At 45.2% G+C, this 22106-nt stretch overlaps 1 protein-coding gene across 9 annotated transcripts in view; it reads left to right on the top strand.

Annotated features, from left to right (window-relative positions):
- The first annotated feature begins 1352 nt into the window (after positions 1-1352).
- The window catches only part of Tmem131l (transmembrane 131 like), a 121438-nt gene continuing 100684 nt past the window's right edge, over positions 1353-22106 (top strand). For 8 of the 9 annotated variants that reach the window (XM_048333811.1, XM_048333809.1, XM_048333814.1 and 5 more), the window contains exons 1-3: positions 1353-1528; positions 2095-2165; positions 10432-10475. In XM_048333811.1, the coding sequence (XP_048189768.1) occupies positions 1405-1528; positions 2095-2165; positions 10432-10475 (239 nt within the window). In that variant the 5' untranslated portion in view covers positions 1353-1404. Of the gene's footprint in view, positions 1529-2002; positions 2166-10431; positions 10476-22106 lie in introns of those variants that run through there. The other variant, XM_048333813.1, reaches the window with a different exon arrangement.

Below are 22106 nucleotides of genomic sequence, written 5' to 3'. Positions count from 1 at the left end.
TTAATCTCAAAGGTTACATCTGGCCAAGGAGTGAGGCAATTTAACCCACAGCACTGTATACGGGCTGAGGGTCTGTAATTCCTTGTTGGTCTTCTCCAGTAGGTCTTGCTACGTAACCACCATTTTTCCATAGTCTAGACTGCAAGGCACCAGTTGCAATTAAATAAAAGGATCAATGTAAGCAGACAGGTATGCCTATCCCTTCCATGCTATAGAGCTCAAGCTCTCCGAATTTCATACAAGCGCGACTCTGGAACAGCCAACCAACTAGAGTATGAATAACACTCCAGGTAAATCAAAGCATTCCAGAGTAAACTCTTGTTCATCCTATCTCTGGGAAAGGCGGAACATTCATTTAAGAGAAAACAATGTAAGGCTGAGAAAGAATTGGACCCATCATCTAATCCTAGCTACCTAGGAGGCCGCTGTCTGAGGATCCTGGTTCAAAGCCAGACCCGGGAAAGCCGTGAGCCGCTTCTCTCCCGATTAACCAGCAAAAAGCTGGAGCGGGGCTGTGGCTCAGGTGGTAGCACATTGGTCTTGCTCACCACTACACACACACACAATGGAGCTCCGCGGCGCTGTCCGCGGGATGGCGCCCTCCCCCCTGCCCACCCCCCGCGCCCGGGAGGCTTCGCCACCTGTGCCGGCCTGGCCCGCGGCCACCGCCACGCGGCGCCGCGGTCGGCCTCCGGGGGCCCCCGGGAGCGCATTTTATTCCAAATGACAGACTCTCGCAGCCACCGGATATCCTCGCCGCCCGAGTGGCCGTGGCCCTGCGGCTGCGCTCGCGTTTCCACTGCCACCCTGTGCAAGGCCCCTCGCCTCCGCCCTGCCCTGCCCCGAGGGTGCCGTCCTGTCCGGTCCGCGGCACGTGTGCCACCCACAAGGCGCGGGGAGGGGGTGGGGTGGGCAGGGGGAGGGCCGTCGGGAAGTTCGAGCGCATGCCCTCGACCCAAGTGGGCTGCCGGGGAGGCCGCGCCCGGTGACAGAGCCGTCCCCCCCCCCACCCCCCCCCCCCGGCCCGGGCGAGGTTGCTGCGGGGCCCGAGCCCCGCCACGTGCTGCGCGCCGGGCCCGCGTGCGCTCGCATTGTCCACGTCCCCCGCCCCACCGCGCGCCCCGCGGCGTTCCGCCCGGCCACGCCTCGGGCCACGCCCCCGCCACGCCCCCTCGGTGGCCCGCCTGGCCACGCCCCCTCGGCGGCGCACACGCGCTCCGAGCCAGCGGCGCGCCCCCGGCCGAGCGGCAGCAGCAGCAGCGGCGGCGGCGGCGGCGGGGGCGGCGCGGGGCGTGGCGGGCGGCGCGGGGGCGGGCCCGGGGCGCGGCGAGGCGGACGGGGCGCCAGCGAGCGAGCGAGCGAGGCGGAGAGCGAGCCACCGGAGAGGAGGCGAGCACCACCAGCATGGCGGGGCTCCGACGCCCGCAGCCCGGCGGCGGCCGCCGCACCGCCGCGGCCGTGAACCTCCTGCTGGGCGTCTTCCAGGTCCTGCTGCCCTGCTGCCGCCCGGGAGGGGCTCAGGGACAAGGTCAGCCCGGCGCCGCGGGGGTCCGCTTCCCTTCCCTCTGGGGGTGTGTGTGTGTCGGGGGGGGGGAGCTCTGGAGATCTGTGAGGGGCCGCGGGCGGCGGGGGCGCCGAGGTCCTCCAGCCCGGAGCCCCCCGGGGCGGGCGTCGCGGGGCTCGGGGACCGCTAGCCGCGCACGCCCCGGAGCCTTTGTGCGCGGGCCCGGGCGCCCCGAGCGCAGCCCCCGCTTTGTGTGGCGCGCCGGGGCCCCGCGGCGGCCCGGCTTCCTGCAGCTTTGTTCCCTCCGCCCGGCCGCCCCCGGGACCCCCGGCCCCGGGGCGCCCTCGCCTTCCACCTCGGCGGGGCTCCACCTTTGTGTTTTCCCCTCCTCGGCTCGCCCCTCGCGCGGAGGGGGTGGGGGTGGCGGGGGGAGCCTGCGCTGAGGCGGGACGGAGACTGGTTTTGGGGAGGCGGGTGGCACCGAGGGGGGCCGGCTGGGGAAACAGGAAGCGTTTCTTTTCCGTGCATGAACAACTCGGTGTGTGTGTGTTTTGTTGTTTGTTTGTTTATTTTTTTGGTCGTCGGTGCAGCGATCGAGCCCTTGCCGAACGTGGTGGAGCTGTGGCAGGCCGAGGAAGGGGAACTCCTGCTGCCCACCCAGGTGAGGACGGCCAGGTGACAGGGCACGCGCGCGCGGGGGGCCGGCGTGGGGGGGGGGCGGGGGAAGGCCGCGCACCGGCCCAGGCCACTTTGCAAGGCAAATAAACGGTCGCCCAGCCTGAACACCTGGCAGCTTCTCCGGGCCATGTGACAGGGCAACAGTCTGGCCGCCCTGAGTTCAGAAGTGGGGAGCCCAGGCCACCCCAACGGGGCTGTGTCCAGCCAGCCACTGCTCCCACTTCTCAGCTGGCCAGTGATCCCGGGGTGGGGTGGGGTGGGGTGGGGTGGAGGGGGAGGCACTACTCTCTCCAAGCCGGCTGGTGCCTGGTGGATGGCCAGGGACCCGAGGGTTGGGCACCACGGGAGTATTGATCTCATGAATGTTGGTGAGTGGTACTTGCCATTAGCGTTAAGTAGCTTTGGGGATGAAGATAGGACTTTAAAGGATGGGAATCTTGGATTTTTTCCAAGTGCCTTTCATTCCTGTTAGAATTTACCTACTTAAGAACTTGACTTTCACGGCCCTGCTCCACCGATGATTGCATGCGGGAAAAATAATTATGGAGACTTTATTGGGAATCTAGCATGGAGCACTTTGTGCTGCCACAGAGGCAGTGCTACCAAGCTTTTTGTCTTGTAAGGAAGATTTCACTTGTATACAAGAAATACTCATTGGTTTGCAAAGGTACATGTTTAAGTATCACATGGCTGCATCGCTGTGGTTGACCAGCCCAGCAAAAAGGACCCAAGAATGCATTTTGGGGGTGTGTGTGTGTGTGTGTTGAATGATAAGAGAATAAGTAGTCAGTCTGTGTGCTGTTATTACTTCCCATGTTGGTGGCAAGGTTCAAAACATAGAGTGTCGAGCTGTAACTTCACTGGAGATTAGGGTAGTACCGTTTTATGTGTCAGCTTTCTTTCTCCTGTGAAGCATTGAGATTTCTGGTTTTGAGATATCTGAAATCGCCGTTTTGACCAGGACTAATGAATAACAGTTTCAAGGCAGAGAGGGGAGTTTAGTAACAAAAATTTCCCTTTCCCGAAGGGCTGCAGGCTTTATGAGACCCGTTTCCCAGTTTATCCCCAAGATGATCCCCCCCCTTGAATGTAAATAACATGTCTTATTTGATGTTCAAGGTTTGGAAAATACAGAAAGCTAAAAACAAAGTAGAAATTGTTGCTGGTAATCCTGTTTAGAGAACCACATTTATCACTCGGTGTACCTTAAAGATTGTTGTCTTTGTGAATATTGAAATTGCTCTATAGTTGCATGAGTGATGTTTCAGGCTGGAGAATTTTTTTGTTGTGGCAGTCTGGTAAAATATAGGACCTTGAACAGTACTTGATAAATGTTGGATATTATTGACACTTCTTTCCCATACCCCCAGTCCCCTACTGCTTTTTAATTTGTATTTATTTTTTTTGAGTCATGGTCTTACCTTCAAAATTCTGGGCTCCAGTGAGCCTACTTCCTCCACCTCTTGAATTATTTGGGACTACCATGTTTGCTACCATACCTGGCCCTAGCCTCCCCCTCCCCCAGTGTCTGCAGACATTTCCAAGAGGAGCAAAACCACCCTTGTTAAGTGCTAGTGTGTATATGCATGAACGTTTTTACTCATCTCCAGTCTGCACCTCTTAGCTGGTTAGACTAAAAGGAAAGAAAATTACAGATTCTTATTGTTAAAGCGTTAGTGGAAGACATAGTCACAATGCCTAGAGATGAAAATGCCAAGGTCTGTGGTAGCATTAATTATTTTCTAGGCTCAGGGTTATTTTAGAAAATGCTTAATTTCAGGTTAGATTTGTTTGGGTAATACAGTTTGTTTAGATAAAAACGATTGAGAAGCTGTCTTTATAGAGCATGTACTATGGAGGCATTGATAGTCAAACTTTTAACCAAAGCTATAATGAAAGTGAAACTATTCAAAATAATTTTCAGAATTCTGTCTTTCAGTAAACCTTTTAGAACCTATCCTACTGTGCACACGCCTGGACAGGGCAAGGAGTACATACCTGTCTTATAGCTGCAGAGGGTTCGGAAGGAAGTGTTTTTCTTTCTTTTGGTCAGTCATGGGGCTTGAACTCAGGGCTTGGGTGCTGTCCTTGAGCCTATTTGTGCTCAAGGGTAGCACTCTACCACATTGAGCCACAGCTTCACTTCTATTTCCAGTTTTAAGGTATTTAATTTTCCTGCCCGTGTTGGCTTTGAACCATGGTCCGTAAACTACCAATACTTTGCATCTTGGAAGTTATTTTTAAGGAGTTTTTGTTTCGTCTTTTTTTTTTTTTTGGCCAGTCCTGAGGCTTGAACTCAGGGCCTGAGCACTGTTTTTAAGCTTCTTTTGCTCAAGGGTAGCACCTTTGAGACATAGTGCCACTTCTGGCTTCTTTATGTGGTACTGAGGAATTGAACCCAGGGCTTCATGCATGCTAGGCAAGCACTCTACTGCTAAGCTACATCCCCAGCCCTAGGGAGTTCTTTTCAAAGTATTTTGAATTTTTTTCCAGAAGTTTTCTTGTGTGTGTTTAAGGTGTCTGTTGAAAAGAGAATATTTATAGGAGTTACTTAAATTTGAATGTTTTTCTGCTTAACTAGTCAGTAGCTTGCACCTTTAGTTCTTATGGACGGAAAAATGGCTTCGAGAACCCTAAAGATTCATCAGGTGAAACAGGAACAGATAGAAGATATGACCATTTGTACAATATCTTAACTTTGTGTATACTGTTGATTTTTCCTTTTCTGATGGGCCTCTAAGTAATTAAGAGTATGAATAACTAGGCATCAATAAAATCATATATAAACAGTTGACTGTTACGAATTGCCAAACATTTGTCTATGATCAGGTGTCCTGGGTATGAATCTTGATGAGTCCTTGCTCTCTTGAATGCAGGACCTGAAAAACGCTAAGCACACAGTCTACGACTGAGCTATAGTACCACTCCCTAAGTTCAGCTTTTTTTCTGATTTTCCACTTGTAGTGTGGAGGAACGATGGGGCTGATTTCATGAGGATTAAGTGCCTTGAGCTCAGTGAGCACCTTATATAGTTAGCTATCACATTGGTCGTCTCTCAGCTGAACCATAGACTTGGTCATTGAAAACATGAACCGATTTCCTGCTTCGGAGGAGTTGAGTTGGTAGAACCCAGGGCCTTGTGTGCTAGGCTTGTGTTCACCCAGACCCAGCTTTGCAGATCTGCATTCAGATCTTTTTATAATTACTTCTGTTATATAAAATTATTTGATGCATTAACATAAAAACTGTAGTTAGGGCCAGGCATTGTGACTCATGCCTGTAATCCTAGCTACTGGAAAGGTGAAGGTAAGCAGATTGTGGTCTGAGTTGGCCTGGGCAAAAATTCAAGACCCTATCTGAAAAATAAGTAAAAAGGGCTAGGAGCATAACAGTATTTGGCTATCAAGTGTGAAGGCCTCAAGTTAAACATCTCAATCCCCCTCCCCCCTCCAAAAAAAGACCTCTTTCCCTCTTTCTTAAACTTACTGTAAGTTCTCCTGTCTGACTCCAAAGGGCCATGATCCAGAGGCCAAGCGGTAACTTGTGTACAGGGTGCAGCTTTGTGTACCTTCTTACTTCCTTCAATCTGTTTGTGATTCCTTGTGATTGAAGTCCTGGGTGAGCTGCAGTCTTCTATTCAGCTCACTACTCTGGGACCCTGCCTGATCTTGGCCAGGTGAGCCCATTAGGTTATTTGCCTGCTGGTGGCTCCGGGCTGGTCTTGCCTGTCTCCTAACCTGCAGTTGGTTCATCACCTTTTTCTCCTCTGAGTTGCCTAAGTATCTTGAGTTTGTCAATTTTTTGTTCTGCCTTGTGTGTGCTTATTGCCACAGCTCCCTTGTGAGAGTCGACCACTGAGGCTGGCTTGGGAGCCCTGTTGAAGGCCCAGAACTCTGCAGGTCTTTCCAGTGGGGCTGAGGGAATTACCAGTATCTTTCCCCACTTCTCTAGTTATGACCTGAGCCAGACAGTCCTGCTGAAGCAGTTGAAATGCCTATTGATTTCCTCTTACTGCTTAAGAACCACATTTTTGTATCAGTCCCAGCAGCAAGAAGGTTGGCCTAGAATCTCTTTGAACTTGTATGAGAAGACACACTCCTGTTGGCCCTTCTTGGCAAATCTGGGGTACAGACATGCAGATGGAGCTGACTAGGAGAAGTACTCTGCAGCATGTGCTTGGAACCCAATTGGTTTGGGCTGGCTTTGTTCATGGGACAATAAGCTTTGGTCTGGCCTTGAACCCCTGGGATCCAAGGGTGAAGAAGAAAATTTCTGCCTTTAAAAATACCATGTCTTGGGCTGGGGATATGGCCTAGTGGCAAGAGTGCCTGCCTCGGACACACGAGGCCCTGGGTTCAATTCCCCAGCACCACATATACAGAAAACGGCCAGAAGTGGCGCTGTGGCTCAAGTGGCAGAGTGCTAGCCTTGAGCAGGAAGAAGCCAGGGACAGTGCTCAGGCCCTGAGTCCAAGGCCCAGGACTGGCCAAAAAAATACCATGTCTTGCTGGGCACTGGTGGCTAACACCTATAATCCTAGCTACTCTGGAGTCTGAGATCTGAGGATCGTGGTTCAAAGCCAACCTGGGCAGGAAAGTCTAGACTCCTTTTTTTGTTTTTTCCCCAGTCCTGGGGCTTGGACTCAGGGCCTGAGCACTGTGCCTGGCTTCTTTTTGCTCAAAGCTAGCACTCTGCCACTTGAGCTTCCTCGCCACTTCCGGCTTTTCCTGTTTATGTGGTGCTGAGGAATCGAACCCAAGGCTTTGTGTATGCTAGGCAAGCGTTCTCCCACTAGGCTGTGTTCCCAGCCCCTCCTTCTTTTGTTGTTGTTGGTGGTGGTCGTGGGATTTGAACTAAGAGCCTGGGTGCCATCCCTGAGCTTTTTCATTCAAGGCTAGCACTCTACCACTTTGAGCACTTCTTCTGGTTTTCTAGGTTAATTAGAGATGTGTCACAGACTTTCCTGCCCAGCATGATCCTCAGATGTCAGCCTCCCGAGTAGCTAAGATTGCTGGCAGGAGCCCCTGGTGCTCCACCCACAAAGCTCTTATCTCCAATTAACCACCAGAGAACCAGAACTGGAGCTTTGGCTCAAAGTGGTAGGGCACGAGCCCAGCTCAGGGACAGCACACAGGCCCTGACTTAAAGCCAAAACAAAACAGTAACCATAGCTTGTTGATTTTTGTCTCTGAAGTCTGAGGTAGAGGTAATGGAAACTGGTAGAAAGTGAAATAGGAAATGGTATCTAGGTTCTTTTTATCATCTCAGGTACTGTGATATGTAATAATAGCTTGCTGCTCCAGTCATGAATCATTGGCTAGTATTTGGAAATCATTTTGTCATAGAGGTTTATTTTTGGTTTAATCTCCTTGCATTATCAACATTGCTGACATGGGTTGAGCCCTGCCAACATCCCTTAAGCGCTCTAAGAGCATTAACTCCTATTGGTGCAGTAAAAACTCTCATTGTATTACTACCTGATTTTTACGGGTGCAGAAACAGGCACAGAGCAATAAGAAAGTGGTAGTGGGACTTGAACCCAGTGAAGTGTTAGCTCCAGATCCTGAGCTTTGGGCCATGACATTACTTGACATAGTCATAGCATACCCAGAAAAAACAATGCCGTGGTGATGAAAATGCTGCTCTTCAAGCAGAGGAAAAGAACTTTATTATTCTGTTTTGATTTGGAAAAAAATGGCTTAATGAAGTTTCAAAACTAGTTTTGTTCAGTAGAACTAAAGAGAGACGGATTATGTTCATCTCTCAAGACATTTACTCAGCGTATCTGCGAGCTAAGCATGATTTCAGGTGTAGGGGATGCTACAGTAAACAGAAGCAGCTTCCTGTGTGGCACTTGCAGTCTAAATGAAGGTATGGGGGGAATGAGCAAGACAGCATTAATTTTGAGTTACGCAGTTTGTTCAAAGAGCATACATGTAACATGGCAGCAGGATGGGGTAGTGATGAGCGTTTCCCTGTTAATTTAAGAGGTCAAAGTAGCCCACTTTCAGAAGGCCATATTTGAGCTGTCCCCTGAAAGCATAGAGGGAATTGGAATAGCAGTTGCAAAGGCCCTGAGACACTATCAAGAGAGGATGAAGAATTAGAGGATTTGGTTGCTTCCTTTGACAACTATGTCTGGAGACAGCATGGAACTGGGTGTGACTAGACCTAGCTCAGAGCCTCACATGGTAGACAATGTAGTTCAGTTTTTACATCGGAGCCGAAGCCTGCTTCAGTGAGCTTGGCGAGGGAAGGAGCATGTATGTTAGTTAGGGCCTGTGCTGGGGCTACGCTGACCTGTCATGAGAGAACCTGGTGTATATGTAACCAACACCGAGGTCCCATCGTGGTTTTATTCTTTGTTAAGACAAGGTCTTTCCATGTAGACCAGACTGGCCTGGCACTGGTTGTCCTATCTCAGCCTTAGGGCTGGGATCACATCTGTCCTCACTGCGCGTTGAGTACTGGGTCCCTTCCACATTGGCAGCGAGAACAGCAGATGTGGAGGAAGGGTGGGTTCTGCTATGATGCTCAGGACTGGTGAGGCCAGCAGGGGCAAAGTGAAGAAGAAAACTCTGTGTGCCTTGCAAACCCTGGCTTAGGACACTGAAGTGTGGGTAATACTGGCTGGCAGAAGGAATGGAGGACAAAGGATGGGCAGGTCTGAAGGGAAGAGAGCAAGGTGACCCTAAAGATTGCCAGGGGACAAGTGTGTTCGGCTGCCCTCAGCAGAGAGGGAGGGGGGACTAACTGAAGCCACTCAGCAGCCCTCCCGCCCCACATTGATAACTAACATGAGTACCATAGCTATTTATAGGAAACAGAGCTTGAGACAGTTTATATGTCCAGGAACATTTGGAAATAGGACTGAATTTTAAGTCTACCCTAGAAGACATGGGCTTAGGACTTGGAAGCAAAGCACATGGTTCTTGGTGTTGGGGAAATAAAATGATGGCGTTGTAGTTTGGGACAGGGTACCAGATTTGGGGTTCAGGGTGGCTTATGCTGAGGCTTAGTGCAGAGGAACCTGGGCCATGAGGCTTCTCAAGACAGAATGGAGAAGTTGGTGGAACCACAAGGTCCAGGTCTTAGAGGCCAGCACTGGGGACCTTCAAGAAACAGTAATGCGGGCTGAACTTGACTGCCTAGCAAAGTGTATTTTGTGTGTGTGTGTGTGTGTGTGTGTGTGTGTGTGTGTGTGTATCCTTGGCCTCTGGTGTGTGTGTGTGTGTGTCCTTGGCCTCTGGTTTCTGTTTCCAGAGCCCCTTCTTGTGTTTCAATCAGTCACTCTTTTTACCCTGACCTACATTATGCAAGGTCAGATTTCTACCCAGTAAGCCCGGCAGATGATTTCGGAAGAGCTTTTAAGTGTGGTATTTATGTAATTTACAAAATTACCAGCCTATTTTACATTGATGTCAAAATATATCAGGTATTCATTAAGAGGATTCTGAGCTGAACAGAATTATGTCTTCTATACTTGGGGATTTTAATTAGCATCCAACTTTTATCTTAGGTGATTAAACTTAAATGTTAAAAAAAAAGATTCTTGAAGAGAAGTGATGTGTGACTCATTTTGAAATTAGGTTTAGGCTGTGGTTTTTAAACTGGTAGAAAATTTTTTCCCTCCAGTTCTGGTGTCGAGTACTGTCCTTGTGCTTCTTTTGCTCAAGGCCAGTGCTCTTCCACTAGTGCCACTTCTGGGTTTTTCTGTGATTAATTAGAGACAAGAGTCTCATAGACTTTCCTCCCCAGGCTGGCTTGGAACCATGATCCTTGGATCTCAGCCTCCTGAGTAGCTAGGATTATAGGCATGAGCCACCAGCACCTGCTTTTTTTTTTTTTTTTTTTCCAGTCCTGGGGCTTGGACTCAGGGCCTGAGCACTATCTGTGGCTTCTTTTTGCTCCAAGCTAGCACTCTATCACTTGAGCCACAGTGCTACTTCTGGCTTTTTCTGTATGTGTGGTGCTGAGGAATTGAACCCAGGGCTTCATGTATATGAGGCTAGCACTCTAGCACTAGGCTATGTTTCCAGCCCCAGCTGGTAGAATTTTTACGTTTTTTTTTTTTTTTTTTTTAAACCAGAAGAGCTAAATTTAACTTGCCAATGTATAGAATAAAAGTCTTCACTAAATACCTATTGGGATAGTGTGCTACCCACTCTTGCTGTCATTGGAGAGTTGAGCTGTTATGGTTGGCTTGTGTTCCTTTGGAACAGGTGTTAAAATATCTTCTTTTTCAATAGGGCGATTCTGAAGACGATGGGGAAGAGCCTTCTCAGGAGCAGAGGTAAGAAAAGAAGGGAGGCAACTAATTCTTGCCTGCCACATTGTCCTGTTCTGTGGATACCCCCTGGGGTAATTTTGTCTGTGCTTAGTGTTTGGTCATATCCCTTTCTTTTTGGCCTTAGTGGTGTTCATATTCTCTACTAATGAATCTGACTTAACACATGTTACACCTTGTGTGTACTGGGGCACTGATCAGAGCTATCAAGGATTAGGTTTTTGTAAAAGAATGATACGGCAGGTAAGCAGGACAGGAGAGGCTCTTTGGAGGTGACATGCAACCTTACCACCGCAGAAGCAGAAATAGCCAAGGCATACAGAGGGAGTGTTTTGGCCAGAGGGAGTGCCCCACACACAACAAAGGCACTGTAGTTGGAGATGCTGACCGCAATTTGGGGGCTTTGAAGAGAAGCTGACATTGATTTGTATGGTAGTGAGATGAGGTAAAATCTCATTTTCACCCACTTAAGAAGTGGTCTTGTGAACTTTTCTGCCTGGGCTGTCCTCAAACTGTGATCCTTCAGCTTCCCAAGTAGCCAGGAGTATAGGTGTGAGTCACCAGTGTCTGAGTTTTTTTCTTTGGGTGTGAGGGCTCAAACCCAAGGCCTTCACATATATTAAGCACACACTCTACCACCTATATCCCCAAGGCCCTTTGTTGTTTATTAGAAATGGTTTATTTTTTCTTAGATTACTTTTCTAGCAAACTTAAAGACAGTAGTAGATGTTAACCTTATTGGTCTTTGGACAGAGTAAAGTGAGAGATGTGGGAGGCTGAGGGAGAATTAATTGTATTGGTGATTTAGATCTTGTGACTTATAGTAAGAAATACTTTTACTTTTTAACAACGTATAGGCATGTATATATGGATCTATGAATATGTATGTGTATATCATTTTTGTATGTTTATAAAGAATGGATTAGGGCTGGGGATATGGCCTAGTGGCAAGAGTGCCTGCCTCATATACATGAGGCCCTGGGTTCGATTCCCCAGCACCACATATACAGAAAATGGCCAGAAGTGGTGGCTCAAGTGGCAGAGTGCTAGCCTTGAGCAAAAAGAAGCCAGGGACAGTGCTCAGGCCCTGAGTCCAAGCCCCAGGACTGGCAAAAAAAAAAAAAAAGAATGGATTAGAGTTTTACAAAATAGTACTGATCTTTATTGTTTACAGTGTTCTCTAATTTTTATTTCATTTTATTTCATCAAAAGAAAAGTTGGTTGTCACCTATTTTATTTCTTGGTAATAATTACTAAGATAGAATTTGCATACTGTACACTAAAAGTGCTCAGCTTAATTTTAGTGGGTTCACCAACCTGTACAAACATCACAATAAGTTTTAGGATATTTTCATCCCCTTCTCTCCCCATCCCCCACCCCTACTCCCCAATATGTTCCCTGGTAGTTTCAGCCTTCAGTCTTTGCATTCTCAGTAGATTGTGGTTTACAATCTGATCAGTACTAATTTGCATGTTTTTCAGGAAGTTTACCCTAGTACTCTGGTCCATTTGCCACTGTGGAGACACTAGTCCCTTACTGTGTCATCACTCCACTTGTTTGCATGTCAGCAGTGTTAGTTCCTAACGTCCCTTCTGCCTGCAGGTTCTTAAATGGAGTTAAGCCTCATCTGTGCCAGTTATTTGGCATTCTGTATGAAAGATTTATCTGTTGTCTTATATTTAGTCATTATATCTGAATGAGTTCATAGATATTTATACTTAAAAAATAGCCTGATACTTTTGGTCATTTTTTTTTCTGAACTTCAAAGGTTTTCTAAGGGGCTTATAATTTAACTCGTCCATCGAAAGTGTTCAGTGCTTATTGATCAGAGTTGCACCTTCCATCGCTCTGCCCCTTTGTGTGTTTTCCTTCCCTCCAGACTCATTTCACACGTCCCACTTCCTTAACCACATATGTACAGTGCATATTTTTTGTTGTATTTGTCTCCTGTTCTGTTTCCATTCATCCACTCTCCCCACTACTCCTGCCACCCTACAATTTCATTTCAACTTCGTTAAATGGTTAACTCTTTGAAAGGCTTACTCCATGAAACTAATCCAGCACTTGCAGCAAAATTCCAACGTCTTCTTGTTGAGTAGGGTCTTACACGTCAACATGAACTTGCATTCTTTAGCCATAGGTTCCACATACCATGCTACTCTTAAGTTGTCATGTCTTCTTAGGTATAATTGCTTCACAGTTTGTTGAACTTTGCTTATTTTTGGGTGACATTGTCAATTTTGAAGAGCATTGTAAAATGTTCCTCAATATCAGTTGGTCTAATGTTTTCCTCATGGGCATGGGTTATGCAAGTTGCTGTTGTCTTTTGTCATATCAAGAATGTGTACTACAGCATGATTTCTCACTGATGTTGGCCACGGAACTATTGGGGTTTCTCCACTGTGAAGTTGTTTTGCTTTCAGCCTCTTGACACTGTACTCTGAAATCAAGTCATTAAGTGGATTAAGCTGCTGTAGCACAAATTACTTAGAATTGTTCTCTATGGGAGGTTTGTCTGTCTTCTCACTTTTTTAGTTGATTGCATTACTGTGAACCTGTGAATATTCATAAGGTTACAGTCCAGGACTGAATTTGTCATGCTATTTATCCTTAATCTTAATGTACAGTTACTAGTATTTTGTTATACTTTTCAAAAACTTTTTTGTGATTTTCATTTTAAGAACTAAGCCATAATGCCAAATGTTGTCAAGTGTACTTGAAATCAGTGGAGCTGCCAGTCACCAACTTTATGAAACAAATTCATATCTCTGAAGTATTCACTTAGACAAACTATTATAAACGAGGGAAATAAATTTGACTGTAGAAGAGTCTCCCATATATACCCCCTGAAAGTATGGGGAGAATGTAGATGGTGAAGTAAGTGTCCCTGTCTCACTCGAGGACTGCTTAGGTACCGTGTTGATTGGGCATGGAACCTCTAGAGCAGCTTGCCTGCCACCTCAGACACAGTGGGGGAAGCTTTCAGGATAATTGGCCTCAGTGAAGATTTTGTTTATATTATCCTGACTTCATCTTCTGTAGGTTTTCAGTAATTGTATTTGGTTGAAAGCCAGGAAAGCACTACTTGAAAAGTTTTTTTCCTCTCTCCATCTTCGTTTTTTTTCTCCTGGGGGTTCTCAAATATCAGCAGTAATCTACTCAACTGGAAAAGAAAGATTGCTGTTGGGAACAGTGATGAGAGCCAACCTTAACTCTTAGGAGAATTGATCTGCTATGGAAAGCTCTTCTGCTTTCTATGTTTGAAACTCGGATAAGTTTGTTGGAGAGGGTAGTGTTTGCTAGAGTATAAAACGTTAAGCATTGGCAAAATATGAATAGTATATTATTCTAGCTCTAAGAAATAGTTATGGAAGTCATAGGTTTTGAATGGGTAGGTAAGAAAAGGTGTTGTCTTCTTTTTTTTTGTGTGTGTAGAGGTTGGAACCCAGGGCCTTGTGCATAGCAGCAAGTTCTCTGTTGTTGAGCTGCACTTCAGCACCTTACCTCTTCCCCTGCTTTTCCGACTTTTGCCTGATTGGATACAGCATGGAAGTGTGGTCTCCTGAAATAGTTTTGTTAGTTAAAAGACTGATCTTGCTTGTCAGTGACCTTTCAGCTGAAAGGTCCAATTGTAGACAAAAGTGTAGCCAGGGAGGAGCTCAGAGCCCCCAGGGGACGGCAGGTACTCTTCCTATCTTTGTTCACCTTCACGGAATTGAATTCCCCTATCTGTTGATAGGGCCTCACATTTTTGACTGGAACTGGTCCCCTTAGTTTGTGATTCTCTTCTTATCCCACTAGGTGATCTCCTCATCTTCCTTCCTTCCTTCCTTCCCTGCGGTACAAAGCCCCAGGCACAGGGCTAACTCCTCTGGTAGGAAATTGCCCTTTACAGAATGCCCAAAGTCATAAGTGTCTTTCAACTGAGTTCCCAACACTATACCTAGTAACCAGCACCTAGGTGGAAGAGCTGTTAGATATAGTAGTGTTTAAATTTTTTTTAGTCTTTTCAGTTAATTGTATTTCATATATTCGTCATGTCCAAGTATGCATTTGCTGTTGAAACCGCAGCACCATTGTTGTGAGATTTTGAGTCATATGGTGTGTGTGTGTGCTTGTGTGCTCTTGCGCTGGGGCTTGAAATCAGAGCCTGGGCATGATCCCTGAGCCACTCTACCACTTGAGTAGTAGTTCCACTTCCAACTTCTTTGGGAGTTAATTGGAGATAGCAGTCTCTTGAGTTTTCCTGCCCAGGCTGGCTTTGAACCATGATCTCAGCTTCCTGAATAGCTAAGATTACAGGTGTGAGCTGTCAGTGCCCAGCTTAAGTTGGTATGTTTTTAGAGAGTGGATATTAGTTCTATACAACTGTATTCTCATGGTACCTTCTTCATGATCATGTAGGTCCTGAGAGGTTTGTAGAATGAATGCGTGCAGTCATGGGTTTCCTGGCAGTAATAATGTAGAGAATTTTCTTTGTAATATACTTCGTAATTTAGACTTTGTTCTTAATGCAGAACAGGCTTTTAAAAACAAGGTTCATGGTATATATTAAAATTGTTCTTGAACCACAAAATATTTACACATTTTTTAAATTTAGGTTTTGAATTTCTTTTAAGCAAAACTTAGACATTATTTGTGTAATTATTTAACCTTCACTTGAAAGAAAGTAGAAAATATTATATTAGGACCAGAATCCTTCATTGAAAGTTTAAACTATTTCAAATCCTTTTATAAACCCTACAGTTGTTAGCTTTGTGTTCATTTGTGTATTTTTTAATTTTTAATTTTTTTACACTGGTCCTAGGGCTTGAACTCAGGCCCTGAATGCTGTCTCTGGGCTTTTCTGCTCATGGCTAACCCCCTATCACTTGAGCCACAGCTCCGTTTCCAGCTTTTGTCCATATTTAATTTGAGATAATGTCTCATGGACTTTCCTGCCCTGGCTGGCCTCAAATGGCAATCCTCAGTTCTTAGTCTCCTGAGTAGCTAGGATTATAGGTGTGAGCCACCAGTGCATAGCTTGTGTATTTATATTGAAAAGAATCTTTAGTAGCACCTAAGCACCCTGTGAAGTAACGTTTTTCTTTTTTTGTTGGCTGCGGGGCTTGAACTCAGGACCTGGAAGCTTTGTGTGAGCTTTGTCACTGAAGTCTAGCACTCTACCACTTTGAGCCACAGCATCACTTCCTCAAGTAATTTTTTAATCCTTTAAGAATTTTGAAACATTAATCTAGAATAAAAATGGACAAAACACTTTTAGTGTTGGTACTAATGAAACAAAAACATGGAATTGCAGTCTAGGAATCTGGGTTTTATATATGTAGTGAATCTAATTCCAGCTAGAATTATAATATTCCTGACTTTGCCTTTAGAAGGCTTTATTTCAAGACTGAGAGGTACATTCATTGTTTACTTTTATATATCACACTCAGGTCCCATTGTTTACTTCTGCTGGTGGCATTGTGCGATGGCTTTCTCTTAATGAGGTACTGAGTTAGCAGCAGCACTATTGAGTTCTGCAGAGGTGTTCTAGATACGTTATGATGCCAGGCCGCTTACTGCTTCATGCAGCAGCATAGCTTTGGCTTTCAACATTCAGAGGACCCATATGATTTCCCAAGGTAGTGTTCTCTGTCTAGGAACACTGATATTAAAATAATGGGGTCTCCTGGGAGCTTGTTACTTATTTTAAATGAGTTGTCATCAAATGATTAGTTTGTTGTTAAGAGTCTTTCACATGTGAAATAATGACTCAAGGGTAATAGTGACCTCCCTCAGTGTAACAAAAGAATGTTGTCACTTTACAAATAATTGCTATGATAGTCTAGATGGTATCTCATGCAAGCTGTGGTCTATGTTTTTAGAACCATTGTTTTAGATCAGTCACTGCAATTAGTTTATAAATGATGTCAGAAAAATTCTTCCTTGCTTACTGTAGTTCTTTGTTTTTCCAAAGCTCTGGGATGTAGTGAGATGCAGTTAATAAAAGCATAACAGGTTGTATTATATTGGCCTGGTATTAGAACTTCAGATTTACAAAGTATTTTAACATGTATTGTCCTTAAAGACTAAATGGTAGCAATCCCATTTTATAGATGAACTAGGTTCAGAAAGGTAAAATAATGTTACAGAGCTATGAAGTATCAGAAATGGTACATGAACCTAGGTAGGCATCCTCTCAGTGTATGTGTCTGCCTTGCTGTATTGTATGTGTGGAGAGATAGTGCAGTGTTAACCCATCTGCTCCTGTAAGAGAAGAAGTCTAAGAATGATGTATGGAAGCAACTGATTAAAAAAATTTTTTTTTATTAAGTCACAGCTTTATATGGTTCCTGGTAAAGCCTGGGGAAAAGTGATCATGGTTTTTATAAGATAGATCCAAAGTTAGATCCTCAACAGTTTTGCTGTGTGTTTGATCCCTCCATTAGTATACCACACTGTTGGAGGCTTTGGTCATCTGTGAGCATTCTGCTATGTAGCTTTGAAATAATATGGAAATTATATGTGGCATGTTAGTCTCAAATGCCACTATAAAATGTATGGAAAGGGTGCCCTTAGACTTTGGGTGAACTGTCCTGTTAGCTTGCCTTGTGATTATTTTCAGCAGCAGGTAACAGAAAACCCTGACTCAGCCAGCTCCAACAATAAAGGATGCATTATGTCACCTAACAAGAAGCCAGAGGGCAAGGTGGTTCTGTGTGGATTTGCTCATCAGGTTCCTTTCTACCTGTTTACTTGGCTGTGCCCAGCGTGTTACCCCGTTTCCTCATATTGCAGGAGAGCTGTAGAAGCCTCACCCAGACAAGCAGGTGAAAATAACCCTTCTCTGGTACTTCTGCTTGGAAGCACCACTCAGTAGATTCCCCTTCCAGGTCAGAAATGGGTCTTTGCTCACCTTGACCCCTTAACTGGTTTGGGGAGAGGGGAACTACTTGAGTAGTTCTGTAGCAGAGTCTTGCTTTAGCGGGAAAAGGGGCCTGGGTGGTAGGAAGCCAGCAGCTGAGTGTGCTTGCCAAGGGAGTTACTAAAGCCTAGTGTGGAGAGAGCCTCTGAGGGCTGCGCTTCTTCAGATTCCCCTTGGCATCACCTGGGAACTTGTTAGAGGATGGAGTTCCCAGACCTCACCCAGGTCTGTTGAGTCAGACCCAGGGGAGGGGATCTCTGAGCTCCTGGTGAGTCTCATATGGGCTCCAGTTTGAGGAATCACATTTCAGCATACATTCTCATAGAGGATTAAACAATGAGAAATCAAAAATGGCCTCTCATTAAGCAGTGGATGGAAATTGGGAGATGGAGGTTGTTTGAAAATTTTGCCCATCCTCATTGGCTCAGGTTTTAGCTGACCACCTGGTTCACATACATATTCTCTTCACATACTAGACTGAAGGAGGTCTGTCATGGATATGGAATATGTGGTGAGATTCCAGGATGAGCTTTGGCATTCACTCTGGGTCCAGCGTGCCCTAGCACGCCTGGTGAATAGATTAGGTTAACATCAGACAGCTTTCAGGATGAACCAGGATCCCTCCTAAGAAGAATCACTTGGTTATAAGGGAAGTGAATCTGGCAGAAAACCTTGGTCTTTTAACAAAAGGGCTCATTTATTGGATAGGAGTGACTACTTCCTACAGGGTGGTGTGTGTACACGTTAGTCTCTTGGCCCAGCTCTTGTTGGTGTGTGTGTGGGGAGGGAGGGGGAGTGAAGAAAGATTATTAATTTTTTTTTTTTTTGCCAGTCCTGGAGCTTGGACTCAGGACCTGAGCACCGTTCCTGGCTTGTTTTTGCTCAAGGCTAGCACTCTACCTCTTGAGCCACAGCACCACTTCCAGCCTTTTCTGTTTATGTGGTGCTAAGGAATTGAATCCAGGGCTTTGTGCATGCTAGGCAAGCACTCTACTGTAAAGCCACATTCCCAGCGGGGTATTAATTTCTTAAGTGAAAGAAGTGTTTGTTTTATGTGTGTGTGATGGGACTTGAAGTCAGGGCCTGGGCACTGTTCCTGAGCTCTTTTGTTCAAGGCTAGCACTCTACTACTTTGAGCCACTGCTCCACTTCTGGTTTTCTGGTAGTTAATATTTTGGGAGGGGTCTGTTGTGGGGCTTGAACTCAGGGCTGTGCGCTGCCCCTGAGCTTCTTTCTGCTTTAGACTAGCACTCTACAAATTGAGCCATAGTGCCACTACCAGTTTTCGAGTGGTTATTTGGAGATAATATTCTCACTGGGACTTTTCTGCCTGGGCCAGCTTTGAACCTTGATCATCAGATCTCAGCCTCCTGAGAAGCTAGTATTTGCAGGTGTGAGCCACCGGTCAACCAGCTTGAAAGAAGTGTTCTAAAACTTCAGTGAGAAACTGGGGTGGGTGACATAGCTCGGGAACTACTCACAAGAAAGGGAATTTCCACATCCCCCTTCCATCCTTCATCTGTGAGGTAGATGATGTCTCAGGGGCAGGGTGGGGTCTAGCCTAGGCAGCCCGGGAGCTGCGGAGAATAAGATTGAGACAAGACATGTCAAGTGCCCTTATGGGGAGAAGGGACTCCCCAACTAAACCACAGATTGGGGCTTCCCTGAGGCTCTCTGGTGGTATAGGGGAACATTTGCCAGCTGAGGGGGCTGGGTCTTAGTGCATGGCAAGAGGAAGAAAGCCAAGTTAAATGTTGTCTCTAATGTTTACTAGGACTGATGTAATAACGCACCACAAACTAGGTGGTTAGAACAAGAAAAATTTATGTTGTCTCTGGAAGCCAGAGGTCGAGGTCAAGGTGCAATATGCCTATGTGAGGGACTCCTTTCCTCTCCCTAGCTTCTGCCAGCTACTGGTCCTCTTTGGGTTTCCTTAGCTTGATTCGGCATCACTGTAGTTTCTACCTTTATCATAATAGGCTATGTGCAGCTGTGTCTTCATGCCCATTTTATAAGGATGATGGTTATACTGGATTTGGAGTCCTTCGATGTCAGCATGGCACCTGCATTTATCCTGTCCAATAAGGTTTTATTCTGAGTTACTAGGATTAAGACTTCAGCATGTCATTTTGTCAGGAATCAGGGAATGACCATACTACCATAATGAGTGATACTTAAGTGTGAGTCTTCATGAATGCCTTTGTCCTCTTTCTTCTAATTCTCTGGCTTGTAGGAAGTAACTTTCTTTTTTTTTTAAATTCTGGCTAGTACTTTGTATGGGACAGGTTGTGCAGTAACATGACAGGTGTCCCAGACTGTCAGCTGCAGCTTTGTGCAGCTGCCAGCCTTGTGTGGCACGACCAGTTCTGCAGATTTTCTTTGCCAGCTAACAGAACCTGGTCTTTTGATTGACTGACCTTTCTAAATTATTTATTTTTGTGTGAATATAGCAGTATTTGAACTCAGGGTCTTGAGCCTGCTAGGCAGGCACTCAACCAAGTAAGTTATACCTTCCAGTCTTTTTTGTTGTTTACAACTTTCCCAGTATTGCCCTAGCCATTCTTGGAGCATGATCCTCCTGACTACATCTCTCTTGCAACGAGGATTACAGACATGAACCACAACTGGCTTGTTAGATGAGATTTTCATGAGTAGCCTTGAACTGGAGATCTTCTAATTTCTGAGTAGCTCCTGAGTAGCTCAAATTATAGACATGTACCACCTTGTTCAGGCCCCCCCATTCAAAAACTTACATCATATTGTGAGCTAGGTCTTAGGATAAGCAAAATTTCTTTGATGTTGTATGTCTTATTCTTATAAGAGTAAGTGGGAAGATTTTCTTTCTGTTTTTGTTTTTTTTGTTTTTTCCCCCTTTTCAAATAGGGTCCCTGCATAGCTTGCCTGAAACTCACTGTGTATCCTAGGCTGACCTTCAACTAGTAATTCTCCTATGTCTGCCTCCAAGTGCTGGATTTACAGTTGTGAGCCAATACACAGCCATGAGTGGGAAGATTTAAAAGTGAACTTAATGTGAAAATAGGCAAAGCCATCAAATCAAATTGTGTTCTTCAGATTAGTCAGATACATGCCTTTATGTATGTACATGTACATGTATGTGTGTTCTGTGATCCTCTTGTGTTACTCGTTTAACTTAACTAGTAAGTACTCAAAGGGGGATTCATAAGCCAAGGGAGTTTCCTATGAACCATTCCTTGGTTTGGCAAGGAGAATCTTTTTGTTTCCTTGAAATGTCTGAATCATAGAGATAAGTGTCTTTCTGCTTCATACATTTTAACTACAGTTATCCCAGTGTATAACAGTGCTGTCCATAAGGAATAGCTGCTGTAGTGAATTTGAATACCCTGTCAGTCTACTTTCAGGTGGATAAATGTCATATCCAAATTGCCTGTTAGCTGGACTTTCATGTAACTTAATTAGCAGGTTGTGTTTGGGGAGAATGTGATCTGTGATCTTGAAATTGGTTCCGGGTGGTGTAATTCGTGGCTAATTAGGTGCCTTTACAGAGACGCCTGTAGTCATTAGAGGGCTGGACAATTGGAGGCTGTGAAATGTGAGAATAGATGCTCTCTAGTCCTTCATCTTCTAACCAATTTAACCTGGGTTGCAAAATTAGGCTTCATTTTAATTCAGAAGTTGTTTTTAGGTGACTGAGTAGGGGTTTATTAATTTAGCACCTTTGGGTTATAGTTAAGGGGAGTGAGCCTCATTGCCTACTTGGGCAAACTTAAGGTACTGTGCATTTGCTAAGGGTCCATTAAAATTAAGTTGTTCCTCATTGGAAACCAAGATTCTAGGTTTAGAAATGAGCCTAAAGTCTAAGTAAAAACACAATGAACCCAAAACTCAGTAGAGGGATTTGTCTTGGGTCTTGTCCTTGCTGAGTTAAGAACAGGGCCTTTGCCTTCTGAAATACGGCTTGTGGACACTTGAGAATCAGTAGCTTGATTCTTTGTGAGTCTAAAGCCTATATGTTAATCAGATGCCCACTATTTACATTTATTTCCACTTTGGAATTGATAATCAAAGGGATAAATTATTCTAAGGAACCCAAACATGTGTAATTGATGAGATAAGAGAGAATAGGCCCCAGGACCAACAAAAAAAGAGAGAAAATAGAAAGTAACTGGAAAGGGACTGGTAGAGAGAGAGGGAAAAAAAGAACTGTTTAGCGATTTGGATTTCCAACATTCTTTTCCCCTCACATACCTGTTAGAGATTTTGACCAGGTAGGTAGTGGTTATAGGTATTATTCATATGACGTTAAGTCGCCAGTCTTTTATTATTTTCTCAGTGATTCATATCCTTTATTTTGGTCTCTCTGTAATCATGTGGTGAATAAAATAATGTTTAAGCGTTCTTACAACATAAAATATTTTGGCACATTTGTCATTTTATAAGTTTTACAGCTTGTATATTTATTTTTTAACATTACTCTGCAGAAAAGCACTCAACACACATTTAGTGGAGTTGATTTCTAGATCACTGGGTTATTTTTTAATGCCAGTTTTGTGGATTTTTTTTTATGTTCTTCTGTGCCACTCCTGGGGAGACTTTAGCATTCTACTTGCCATAGTAAACAAATTTAGTCTAGCCCTTAAGATGTTTGTGGATGCTAAGTCCCTAAACAGTTTTAAAGTGTTTTGGCCTTTGAGGAGAGGGCAGAAAAGTCCATTAACTCCATCTCCAGTTAACCAGCACAGACTAGGTT

The sequence above is a fragment of the Perognathus longimembris genome, chromosome 24 (assembly GCF_023159225.1).
Source record: "Perognathus longimembris pacificus isolate PPM17 chromosome 24, ASM2315922v1, whole genome shotgun sequence".
Lineage (NCBI taxonomy): Eukaryota > Metazoa > Chordata > Mammalia > Rodentia > Heteromyidae > Perognathus > Perognathus longimembris.
The sequence above is the reverse complement of the archived record's forward strand: the minus strand, read 5'-3'. Positions and strand labels throughout refer to the sequence as shown.